Source organism: Panulirus ornatus, chromosome 2 (assembly GCF_036320965.1).
Source record: "Panulirus ornatus isolate Po-2019 chromosome 2, ASM3632096v1, whole genome shotgun sequence".
NCBI classification, from domain to species: domain Eukaryota; kingdom Metazoa; phylum Arthropoda; class Malacostraca; order Decapoda; family Palinuridae; genus Panulirus; species Panulirus ornatus.
Genome location: NC_092225.1, coordinates 73104744 through 73117010, shown reverse-complemented (window position 1 = coordinate 73117010; position 12267 = coordinate 73104744). Strand labels below are relative to the sequence as shown.

At 38.9% G+C, this 12267-nt stretch overlaps 1 protein-coding gene across 2 annotated transcripts in view; it reads right to left on the bottom strand.

Annotated features, from left to right (window-relative positions):
• Positions 1–4054: 4054 nt before the first annotated feature.
• Positions 4055–12267, bottom strand: part of LOC139757188 (UV excision repair protein RAD23 homolog A-like) — a 79983-nt gene continuing 71770 nt past the window's right edge. For both annotated transcript variants that reach the window (XM_071677330.1, XM_071677339.1), the window contains one exon: positions 4055–5800. In XM_071677330.1, coding sequence (XP_071533431.1) covers positions 5690–5800 — 111 coding nt within the window. In that variant the 3' untranslated portion in view covers positions 4055–5689. The remainder of the gene's footprint in view (positions 5801–12267) is intronic.

Genomic DNA, 12267 nt, shown 5'->3' with positions numbered 1-12267 from the left:
ACCCAATGGTCCTACCAACTTCTACCTAATGTTGCTGCGTAAGTTCCTTTCTACTGCTTCTAACTGATGCTCCTGCCTAATGTCCCAAGTTGTTACTTCTAAAGCTCCTGCCTATCTTCCTACAAACTACTTCTATCTCTTGCTTCTACAATTTTACCAAAAACATAGGGCTAGTGCACATCACTCACCACAGCACAATGTGTTTATGGACAGAATACCAACTGTCCATTTGTAGGTGTGGCACAGAAAAAAGACAGCTACCTAAGTCAGAGGAGTGCAACTTGACAACCACTGAAGTGCAGGCTCACTATGCAGCTGTCACTAACCTTCCAGGTACCCAAGCAGGTAGTACCAATAATATACCTCCCTGGTCTATGGCGGTCTACCATCTACTACCTACCACCAACTACTACTTAGGGTCATGACACATTTTGCAGTTGCCTTATTACTATAATATTGTCAATACATATAAATCTGCGAAAGTATTTGCAATCTACATCATATTCCACAGAAAAATTATGCCGCACTTGCCAACATCTCGAATAATTTACTTCCTAATGTATCTTTACATACTTGAGCATATTCCTTTCCATCCTACTACTCAGCAGCTAAATTTCTACTACATAATTCTTGAAATACTTCTTTGCCTAATCTGTACTCTGCATCTCTAAAATACCATCATCAAATCAGCTGAGTGATCAGGGCCTGAACATACAGGATGGTGAAAGGCGTGCAAGGAATAGACTGAATTGGAACAATGTTGTATAACAGGGTCGACGTGCTGTCAATGGATTGAACCAGGGCATGAAGCGTCTGGGGTAAACCATGGAAAGGTCTGTGGGGCCTGGATGTACATAGCACATGACAGCTAGAGACTGAGTGTGAACGCATGTGGCCTTTGTTGTCTTTTCCTAGCGGTACCTTGCACACACACAGGGGGAGGGGGGTGCCATCATGTGCGGCAGGGTGGCGGTGGGAAGGCAGCATGTATGAATATGTACATGTGTATATATGTATATGGCAGTGTATGTATATGTTGAAATGTATAGGTATGTATGTGTGTGTGTGTGTGTGTGTGTGTGTGTGTGTGTGTGTGTGTGTGTGTGGGCATTTACGTATATACATGTATATGTAGGTGGATTGGGCCATTCTTTTGTCTGTTTCCTTGCACTACCTCGCTAACGCAGGAGACAGCAACAAAGTATAATAAATAGATTGATATAGGTAAAACTGAAAGTGGATGGAGAGATAGGTGATTATTGGTGCCTCTGCACTTGGGAATGAGAAGATCATGAGAGGCAAGTGTTTTGGGAGCAACTGACTGAGTGTGTTTGCAGTTTTGATGCATGAGACTGGGTTACAGTGATGGGTGATTTGAACGCAAAGGTGAGTAATGTGGCAGTTGAGGGTATAATTGGTGTACATGGGGTGTTCAGTGTTGTAAATGGAAATGGTGAAGAGCCTGTAGATTTGTGTGCTGAAAAAGGACTGGTGATTGGGAGAACCTGGTTTAAAAAGAGAGATATACATACATATACATATGTAAGTAGGAGAGATGGCCAGAGAGCATTAATGGATTACATGTTAATTGATAGGTGAATGAAAAAGAGACTTTCGGATGTCAATGTGCTGAGAGGGGCAACTGGAGGGCTGTCTGATCATATCTTGTGGAGGTGAAGATTTGTAGAAGTTTTCAGAAAAGAAGAGAGACTGTTGGGGTGAAGAGAGTAGTGAGAGTAAGTGAGCTTGGAAAGGAGACTTGTGTGAGTACCCCTTCTCTGTTCCTCTTTTGGAAAAAAAAAAAAAAATAAACAAGAGGGAAGGATTTCCAAGCCCCCACTCACTCCCCTTTTAGTTGCCTTCTACGACACACAGGGAAAACATGGAAAGTATTCTTTCTCCCCTATCCCCAGGGATAATACATATATTCATTATTAATTCATTATACTTTGTCGCTGTCTCCGTGTTAGCGAGGTAGCGCAAGGAAACAGACGAAAGAATGGCCCAACCCACCCATATACACATGTATATACATACATGTCCACACACTCACATATACATACCTATATATCTCAACGTATAAATATATATACACACACAGACATATACATATATACACATGTACATAATTCATACTGTCTGCCTTTATTCATTCCCGTCGCCACCCCGCCACACATGAAATGAAAACCCCTTCCCCCCGCATGTGCACGAGGTAGCGATAGGAAAAGACAACAAAGGCCACATTCATTCACACTCAGTCTCTAGCTGTCATGTATAATGCACCGAAACCACAGCTCCCTTTTCACATCCAGGCCCCACAAAACTTTCCATGGTTTACCCCAGATGCTTCACATGCCCTGGTTCAATCCATTGACAGCAAGTAGACCCCAGCATACCACATCGTTCCAATTCACTCTATTCCTTGCACGCCTTTCACACTCCTGCATGTTCAGGCCCTGATCACACAAAATCTTTTTCACTTCATCCTTCCACCTCCAATTTGGTCTCCCACTTCTCCTCGTTCCCTCCACCTCTGACACATACATCCGCTTGGTCAATCTTTTCTCGCTCATTCTCTCCATGTGACCAAACCATTTCAAAACACCCTCTTCTGCTCTCTCAACCACACTCATTTTATTACCACACATCTCTCTTACCCTTTCATTACTTAATCAAACCACATATTGTCCTCAAACATCTCATTTCCAGCACATCCACCCTCCTCCGCACAACTCTATCTATCCATAGCCCACGCCTCGCAACCATATAACATTGTTGGAACCACTATTCCTTCAAACATACCCATTTTTGCTTTCCAAGATAACATTCTCGACTTCCACACATTTTTCAACGCTCCAATATATGTGTATATCAGCACCTGTCTCCTGGCACTACCTTACTAACCTAAGACACAGCGATCAAGTGTAATTAAGTATACAGTTGCTTTTTAATCCACATATACGAGCCTGTCATAGGATCACCTCATTTGAACTCCACTTTACAGTATGCAAACACTGTATGAAAAATTATGAAAAACATCCTTTCAATGCCTTCAATATAATGGAAGTACTACTGCAAGACAATCAACCAAGATATCTTGAAATATACAGTACTTAGATTCAAGCCTTCATATTTCATTGAGAACACAGGGGATAAGAATGAAGGTAGTAAAGTAAGACAGAAGGAAATGAAATTTTACACTCTGGCTAGAGCAATGAGACGTGTCATATATCTTACATATGCGGGATAATAACGAGGAACAGTGTGATGGCCAAAAGAGCACAAACACGAAAAGTAGGAAAATTTTTGAATCAGACTGAAAGTGAAAAGATATATATATATATAAAAAAATATGACTGGGACCAAAAATATCAATAAGTAGAGGGAATTTTGTGATATAGTGCAAGAAACAGGATATATAAACTATAAACTAACGCACAAAATTTACCAAGGTAAACACTACGAAATGTGGTTATATGAAAAGGCTTAACTGGGGAGTAAACTGACAGAAAGGATATGAAGTTGTGTTAGTAGCAGTAGAAGTAGTAGGCTGGAACATTAGGTAGACACATTATGTAGAAAGAGTTAGTGGGGACACTAGGTAGAAGACTCTGGAAACACTGCAGAATAGTTATCCTCTCCAAGTGGCCTGTTAAGAGTGAAGTAGTAAAGGTTAACAAGCACTGGTGGAGTTCACCAGCTACAGAGACTCTTTAGCCATGACCAACCGTGTGAGAGAGTTCCTGGTGGGAATGGGCATCAAAGATATAGATAAATAGACAGACACAATATGAACATAGATGAAAGTGCAATAACCAAAATGATACTGAAATAGTTGCACAACTTGAATGACTAGGAGATGGTACATGCAAACCTACACCAAAAAACTTGTATATGTGCTTAAATTAATGGACTGGCATTGCATAATCTTGTGTAATACCCATACTGATTATCAATTCAACTATATACAACATAAATTACATTTCTTTCCTATAAAACTGTACAATGCTTTCATTTCTTATTAGTCATATCACACAGGATAAAAAAACAATGCTTAACCTGCTAGTCGTATTCCTCTTCACAAGAAATATTAACAAATATTTTTACAAAATGCTTCCCTATTGAAGTAAGGCCTAGGGAGAGCAAAAGTGGCAACTTATTCTATCTGGATGTTATTCATGCCACTGGTAGCAAGCACACCAATGGCAGAACTCATGAGCAGCCGAGGTAACAAGTGAGCGCCAGAAGCTCGGACAGAATGAGGGAGAGGAGACTGATCTTTTAAGGCCAAAATTCTTTATACAGTATATTGTGAGGTCCGTACAGTCTTTAATTGGTTGTGATACTAACTAGCTGCTCCAGTTTCTAAAGCATATGTGATTTTTTCCTGCACAACAGGAATGAAACATCATTAGAATTAACCCCAATCTGACATACCTACCCTCACATAGAGTTGAAGAATTTTTTCCCTAAACACTAAAAATCCTGCAGGTGCTCAAAGTGAATCCATGATATTTGTATTGTCAGTCTTAGGGTGGTTTTGAAGAGCAATGTTGCACTGCATGCCTCAAGCAACATTCCATGCATAAAGGACAGATGTGGGGGAAACTAGCACTAAAGAAAACTAAATAATGAACATAATCATAATATTTAAAGTCTCACTCACAAGTGTGCTGCTAATGTGCTGTAAAAGCTTCAGACAGGACAAGAATGCCATTTCAAGGAAATTTAGCAGTTCACACTAAAAAGAACTGCCCAACATACAAAGTCTCAGATAGCTAACATCACAAAAGTCCCAGTTTTTGGGGCCTTATTTCCAATTCAGTTTCAATTTGCTTCATGCAAATGTTGATTGAATAGAAAAGCTATGAAAATTGAGCAATGGAATCTATACATTTCTTATTTCTCACAGAGAAGCCTGATACTAAAATTTTCTTAGATAAAAGGGAGAAGCTAAGCACTACACAATGTCAGTGTGCAATACTCCTCAATTGAACACTAAGCACTTAATGATGGTTGTGGCTCAGTTGATGTGTCTTGTACTTCAATCATTCTCTCATGGAAGATGTAATTAGGAAATTATTTTTTATATTATATAACAGCATCTGAACACCACACTGTACCATTCAACTTTACGAGACAAAACTCAAAATTTCTTTTCATTTCACAAATGTAGATAAAAATCAATTTGCAAGTATTAGTGAAGATTAAAACTAAAGACATCATGGACATAGACTTCATATGAACAAGAATTTCTGGATGGATTACCTACGGTATGTGAAAGTCTTTTCTTTTCACCTTTTTTCACCCGTGCTTTAACAGCCAGTACCATTTGAACAGCATAGGATAAAGAAACTGATCACCAATCCTTAATATAGGTTTTTGAAAAAACAAGATATATCTGCATGAAAGCTATCACACACATTATTTACACAAAGGAGTGGTAGCACGGGTGTTTGAAGCATACAACCACATAACAAGTAGTGCAGGTCAAAAGCCTACACTAAACATAAGTTCCCCTACTATGTATCAACTGAAAATTTTTGCATTATGAAATTATGTATACATAATTCGTCTTCCATAAAAATTTGGAAATAACAAGCCACTGGTAATCAGCCCATAGCTTAGCTGTGCACTTAACAAGAGTTTTATATGCTAAATTAACTTAATTTTCTTATTAAAATTAATTCTAATCCCAGGTCTGACTGAAGAGAAACTCAGCAGCCAGGTTTTCATTCTTCTCACAGGCAAAATATGCTTGAATTACTACATCCTCCGGAAAATTTCCCAGTGCCTTCAGCTGGAAAAAGAAAAAAGAAAGTCATCAAATTTGCCAACATTATTTTATTACCTATGTAGTTTCATTAGTTTAGTAAGGCTCTAATATGAATATATGCTGAGTCAATAAACTAGCACTAGATCTGTCTCTCTATTAGGTGTTGTTGAAGAACTCTGCCTGATTGCGGCTACATCGCGAGAGAAAAGTCACTGCATTTTTGTTAAATGATGACACAGAGTAAAATCTTGTCAAAGAACTCACTTCAAAGGAGTCCATTCTGTCCTGTTAATGAGTACACCACAGCCTTGGAGCTGTAAGAGCACCTGCATATGGGATCATTAATTTTTTTTTTTTTTTTTTTTTTTTTTGCTTTGTCGGTCTCCCGCGTTTGCGAGGTAGCGCAAGGAAACAGACGAAAGAAATGGCCCAACCCACCCCCATACACACGTATATACATACGTCCACACACGCAAATATACATACCTACACAGCTTTCCATGGTTTACCCCAGCCGCTTCACATGCCTTGATTCAATCCACTGACAGCACGTCAACCCCGGTATACCACATCGCTCCAATTCACTCTATTCCTTGCCCTCCTTTCACCCTCCTGCATGTTCAGGCCCCAATCACCCAAAATCTTTTTCACTCCATCTTTCCACCTCCAATTTGGTCTCCCTCTTCTCCTCGTTCCCTCCACCTCCGACACATATATCCTCTTGGTCAATCTTTCCTCACTCATTCTCTCCATGTGCCCAAACCATTTCAAAACACCCTTTTCTGCTCTCTCAACCACGCTCTTTTTATTTCCACACATCTCTCTTACCCTTACGTTACTTACTCGATCAAACCACCTCACACCACACATTGTCCTCAAACATCTCATTTCCAGCACATCCATCCTCCTGCGCACAACTCTATCCATAGCCCACGCCTCGCAACCATACAACATTGTTGGAACCACTATTCCTTCAAACATACCCATTTTTGCTTTCCGAGATAATGTTCTCGACTTCCACACATTCTTCAAGGCTCCCAGAATTTTCGGCCCCTCCCCCGCCCTATGATCCACTTCCGCTTCCATGTTTCCATCCGCTGCCAGATCCACTCCCAGATATCTAAAACACTTCACTTACTCCAGTTTTTCTCCATTCAAACTCACCTCCCAAATGACTTGACCCTCAACCCTACTGTACCTAATAACCTTGCTCTTATTCACATTTACTCTTAACTTTCTTCTTTCACACACTTTACCAAACTCAGTCACCAGCTTCTGCAGTTTCTCACATGAATCAGCCACCAGCGCTGTATCATCAGCAAACAGCAACTGACTCACTTCCCAAGCTCTCTCATCCCCAACAGACTTCATACTTGCCCCTCTTTCCAAAACTCTTGCATTCACCTCCCTAACAACCTACTAATATCACATTACACCATTCCAAATGACATGGGGCTGATCATGCAAATTAATTGAGTAATGAACAAATGTTTAAATCGACTATCAACTGTAATGATTTAAACACACTATAATGTAATGCACTCCCAGTAAGACCCTGAGAATTAAATCACAATGATATACAATTCACAGATGTTATTCCCATCTAGCATAAAGTATCTATCACACAACTGTCAAAAATTTATAATGTCTTAATCTTTAGCAATTTCTGCAATTTTTTAAGCTGGATTACTTGCTGAATAATCACTGATAAACACAAGGAATAGGGTGTGAGATAAGATGGAACTGAGGAATATCAACGGTGATAAGGAAAGATTAATTCGTCAAATAAAATGACCATCGAAAAGGCTGGGATCGAGAGAACAAGGTAAAGAGGAAAACTGAAAGAGTACAGCTTGGAAAACAACCCTAATGCCACACCCTACCAAAAGTTTCCAAGATAAGAAGGAATACAAGATCCCCCTTAGTCTCTCAGAGAGGATGACCAAAAATTTGTAACAAAAAAGGATATTATTTGTGGACAACAACTTGTGAAACACACTGGCAATCAAAAGTCTGAGAAATTAAAGATGCAGAGAGAAACGAAATTTGAGAAGAGATTCAAGGACTTTGGAGAAAGCAGAAGTGAGAGTAACAAGATGATAACTAGTGAGTTCAAAAAAATTGCATAGATAAATTTAGTAGTAATCTATTGTCAAGCCATAAGTCTTTCAAGACGATTCTGTAAATCTGTGAAGCACAACTAAACACATTTGTACATGAGTCAATCATCCTTCCAATTCAACACATAAAATGCACACTCCATATAAACACGTGTCATAAAGTTGATAAAAGATTAATAAGAAGCCACTGACTATGCTTATTACATAGTAGTTTTTAAATGTCAGGATATATAGGTCAGCAGTGGAAGGGTCACAGTGAAAAGGGGATTTTCAAATTGGAGATGGAAGATTGGAATGAAAATTAATTTGAGTGACCAAGGCCTGAATAGGAGGGTAGTAGTTAGTAGACAGCCACCAGCCAAGGAGGTATATTACAGTTCCTACCTACTGCATAGTTAGCCAGCTCTTCAGTGGTTATCAAGCTGCACTCCTTTGACTCAGGTCTCTGTCTTTTCTTTCTAACTCTACTACAAATGGACTGCTGATATTCAGTCCACACACATAAAAATATCTCATCACACATAACACCAGAAAACACTTTTCTTCAAATTGGAGATTCAGTCAGGGGGAAAAAATCACATCAAGGCCAGGCTTTGAAAAGAGGTTAATGAAAGGAAAAAAGCAGGGGAAAAGAAAAATATTTACGAATTTTGGTGGAAGGGAAAAACCTGCATCTTAGAATGTGCCAGGTCCAAGATGTTGGGAAAGACATGAGAGGATAGAGAGTTCTAAATCTTCAAAGTGCATGGAAAGAAACATTTATCAAAACGGCCTACCCTTGAGTTACCAAGAGCCACACAGCTTGCCAAGTACTGCATGGTCTTGCTAGTGGAGGGGGCACACAAGCAGTCAGCTCTCAGGAGAAATGGCTAAAGTAATACCTATAGAAGATGGAAAGTGAACCAACATTGTGGGATGGATCACATGGGATATGTTTTGAGGTTTAAGTCACACAAATCATTTTTCGTAACTAAATTTTCATGCAAAGAGAGCTATGTGCTGGCCCTATCTTTTGGCAATATGGTAAGAGCAATAGATGGATGTAGTAAGTAGGAACATTGGACAGAAGCAGTAGGTAGGAATAATAGGTGGGAGGTTCAGGCAGAAGTAGTAGATTGGAACATTAAGCAGGAACACTGGGTAGTCACATTCAATACAAGTAGTCAACTGGAACATTTGGTAGGAACCTCTTGAAAACATGGCACCAAAGTTGGCCTTTACCAGTGGAATATAACGTTATAGGTGAGGCACTAAAGGCTAAGAAGCAACAACATAGTTCACCAGTTATGGAAAATCTTTTGCCAGGGCCACTCCTCGGAGGAGTTCCTGAAGTGAAAGGTCATCAGATACATAGATATAGATAGATAAATATGGCCTGAACATCCAGGAAGGTGAAAGGCATGCACAGGATACAGTGAAATGGAGAGATGTAGTATAAAAGGGTCAATGTGCTGTCAAGGGACTGAAACAGGGCATGTGAATCGGCCAGGAGAAACCATGGAAAGGTCTGTGGGGCGATGTTGTGGATAGGAAACTGTCGTTTTGGTTCACTGTACATGAGAGACAGAGAATGGATGAAAGCAAATGCAGCCTTTCTTCATTTGTTGCTGGTGCAAACTCACTTGTGTATGCAGACAAGTATGAAAAGAAAAAAGAATCATCTTAAGCAATACAAGTCAGATGCTAAGCATATTTTCTCTCATTAAAACTAAGTTACCAGGCAGAATACTATCTCTTATCTAAAGATATCACTTTCTTTATTTTTCTTTTTATCACTGGATCCGATCACAGACAGAAGTCCTTTGAGGCCATGCCTTATATGAAACTCAAAAGGGCTAAAAACATAAGAGAATAAAAATAGGAAAATAATCTTATGCATTTTGGAGGAAGTGGAAAACCAGCTGTTCAAAAAGAGGTAGGTCACATATGTTTGGAGACATGAAATGGGAAAAGAGTTCCACAGCTTAGTTAAAAGAAAGAAAATTATTATGGTTCATTCTACAGCTGCCTGAAGCCACACAGCAATCACATGGTCCAGTGGCCTGCTACCTATTATGTAGTCTAGCTAATATGGGTCACACAAGCAGCCAGTTCTCAAAAGCAGAAAACAAAGCAATATCTATAGAAGAGGAAAGGAAAACCAACACTACAGCACTGGGTAAATAATTCACACTCTAAAATCAGATTGAGACCTAATAAGTCAGATTGCTATAGACCTTACTGTGTCAAATACACATGAAGTTAGAGCCTCCCCAAATGAAGGGTAAGAAGTAGTACTCGATACAAAAACAAATATTAGTCGTTCAGAGAAGAATTATTGGCATCAGAACAGAACATTCACTGTTTTTCTCTTTCTAACTCTGATCTTCTCACACTTTCAGATGTATTCTTAATCTTTGCCTCTTGTTTTTTTCTTTTCTTCTTTTTACTTATGTCTAAGCCTCAATTAAGATTTCTATTTGTGTTTAGGTCATAAAATAAATTGGAGGGGAAAAAATACTATCCACATATCTTTTGTGCCACAGATGGCAACTAAGAGGGGCAGAAGTGGGATGCTAAAATTCCTCTCCCATACTGTCACTACCTAAAAGTTGGAACAAAGGTCTACTGCTATTCAACAAGGATATTTTCTTGAGAGCTCAAGCTGGGATGTATGAATGTGTGTGGCCATTACTAAGATGAAAAGAAGGAAGAGACAGATACGCTGATGAAAGAATCAGAATGCCCTGGCTTAATGAAACAAATATAAATGGTATGGATTAAAGCATCTCATGAACATTTAAGTACTATTTTAGTTTCAGTAAGAAAATTTATGACAAAATCTGGCATAATGTTTGGTAGGCATGATAATAATTGAAAACAAACGCTCATTGTGTGTATTACCATAATTCAAACAGTTTTCAAGTGATTCATATATGAATAATGTATTTATTAGGTGTTAATTGAGAAAAATGGGATGGAGGAAGAGTACAGAACGTACTCCAATTATCAATGTGTTAAAACAGGCTTGGAGGGTAAGAGAAGGAACATCATCATATTATCCTGAAACTGGATCTTGTAGGATGTACGAGTTCATTACTCATTTATCAACCTTACCAATTACATAAAATGAAGCAACCTCTGCACATACTATTAAGGGAGAAAAATTAAACAGTGTCACTGTTTAGGTTTTTTACCTGTGAGGGAATGAAAAAGCCGTTTTGGGTTTTTATCTGTATATATAAATGGGAGTTCACTGTAGGGCCTAAATATTAATATGAAATATGTAGCAAGGGAAAAGTGGGATCTAGCTACATATGAAAGGGTGGTCAGTTGTAGAATGAGGAAGTTAAATCACTAGTGAAACACAAAAGGGAGGTGTATGCATGGTATTTACATGGAGGGAGTAATAATAATTGAGAAGAGTATAAGAGAGTGTGGCTTAAATTTAAGAATCATATTAGAAGGCTAAATTGGAGCAAATGAGAGATGGAAAGAAAGTAACAATAAACTTCAGAGAGAATACAGAAATGTTTTGGAAGGTGTATCCAGTTGTGTTTGAAGACCACAACAAATGAGTGTGGCAATGATTAAAGCAGATGGAAAAGTGTAAATAAAGGTGTGAAAAGAAGATAAGAATATTTTGAAGGAAACTATTTTATTTTCTTTATTATCATTATATATATATGTATAAGCAGGGAGTTTGGCCATTCTTCATCTGTTTCCTTGTGCTACCTCACTGATGCAGGAAACAATGATTAAGTAAAATAAATATAAATATATACTTAATCGCTGTTTCCTGCATCACCAAGGTAGGCCAGGAAACAGACGAAGAATGGCCCATCCACTTGTATACACATATATATACATAAACACCCATACACGCATATATACGTACATATACATATACACATATACATACATCTGCATACAAAGACATATTACATATATACACATGTACATATTCATACTTGCTTGCCACCCCACAGGAAACAGCATCGCTACCCCCTGCTTCAGTGAGGAAGTGCCAAGAAAACAGACAAAAAAGGCCACATTTGTACACACTCAGTCTAGCTGTCAAGTGTAATGCACCGAAACCACAGCTCCTTATCCACATCCAGGCCCCAAAGCCTCTCCATGTTTCACATGCCCTGGTTCAGTCCACTGACAGAATGGTGACCCCAGTATACCACATTGTTCCAATTCACTCTATTCCTTGCACATCTCTCATCCTCTTGAACTGAATGCATTAAATGATATAGAGGTGTGAAAAGGAGATGACCAGTACATATATTTTGAAGGACTGCTGAATTTGTTAACGGTAGAAAGGAAGATTTGGTGTGTTTGGGATAGGAGGGGATTAGAAGTGAGTGAGTCTTGAAGAACAGGATG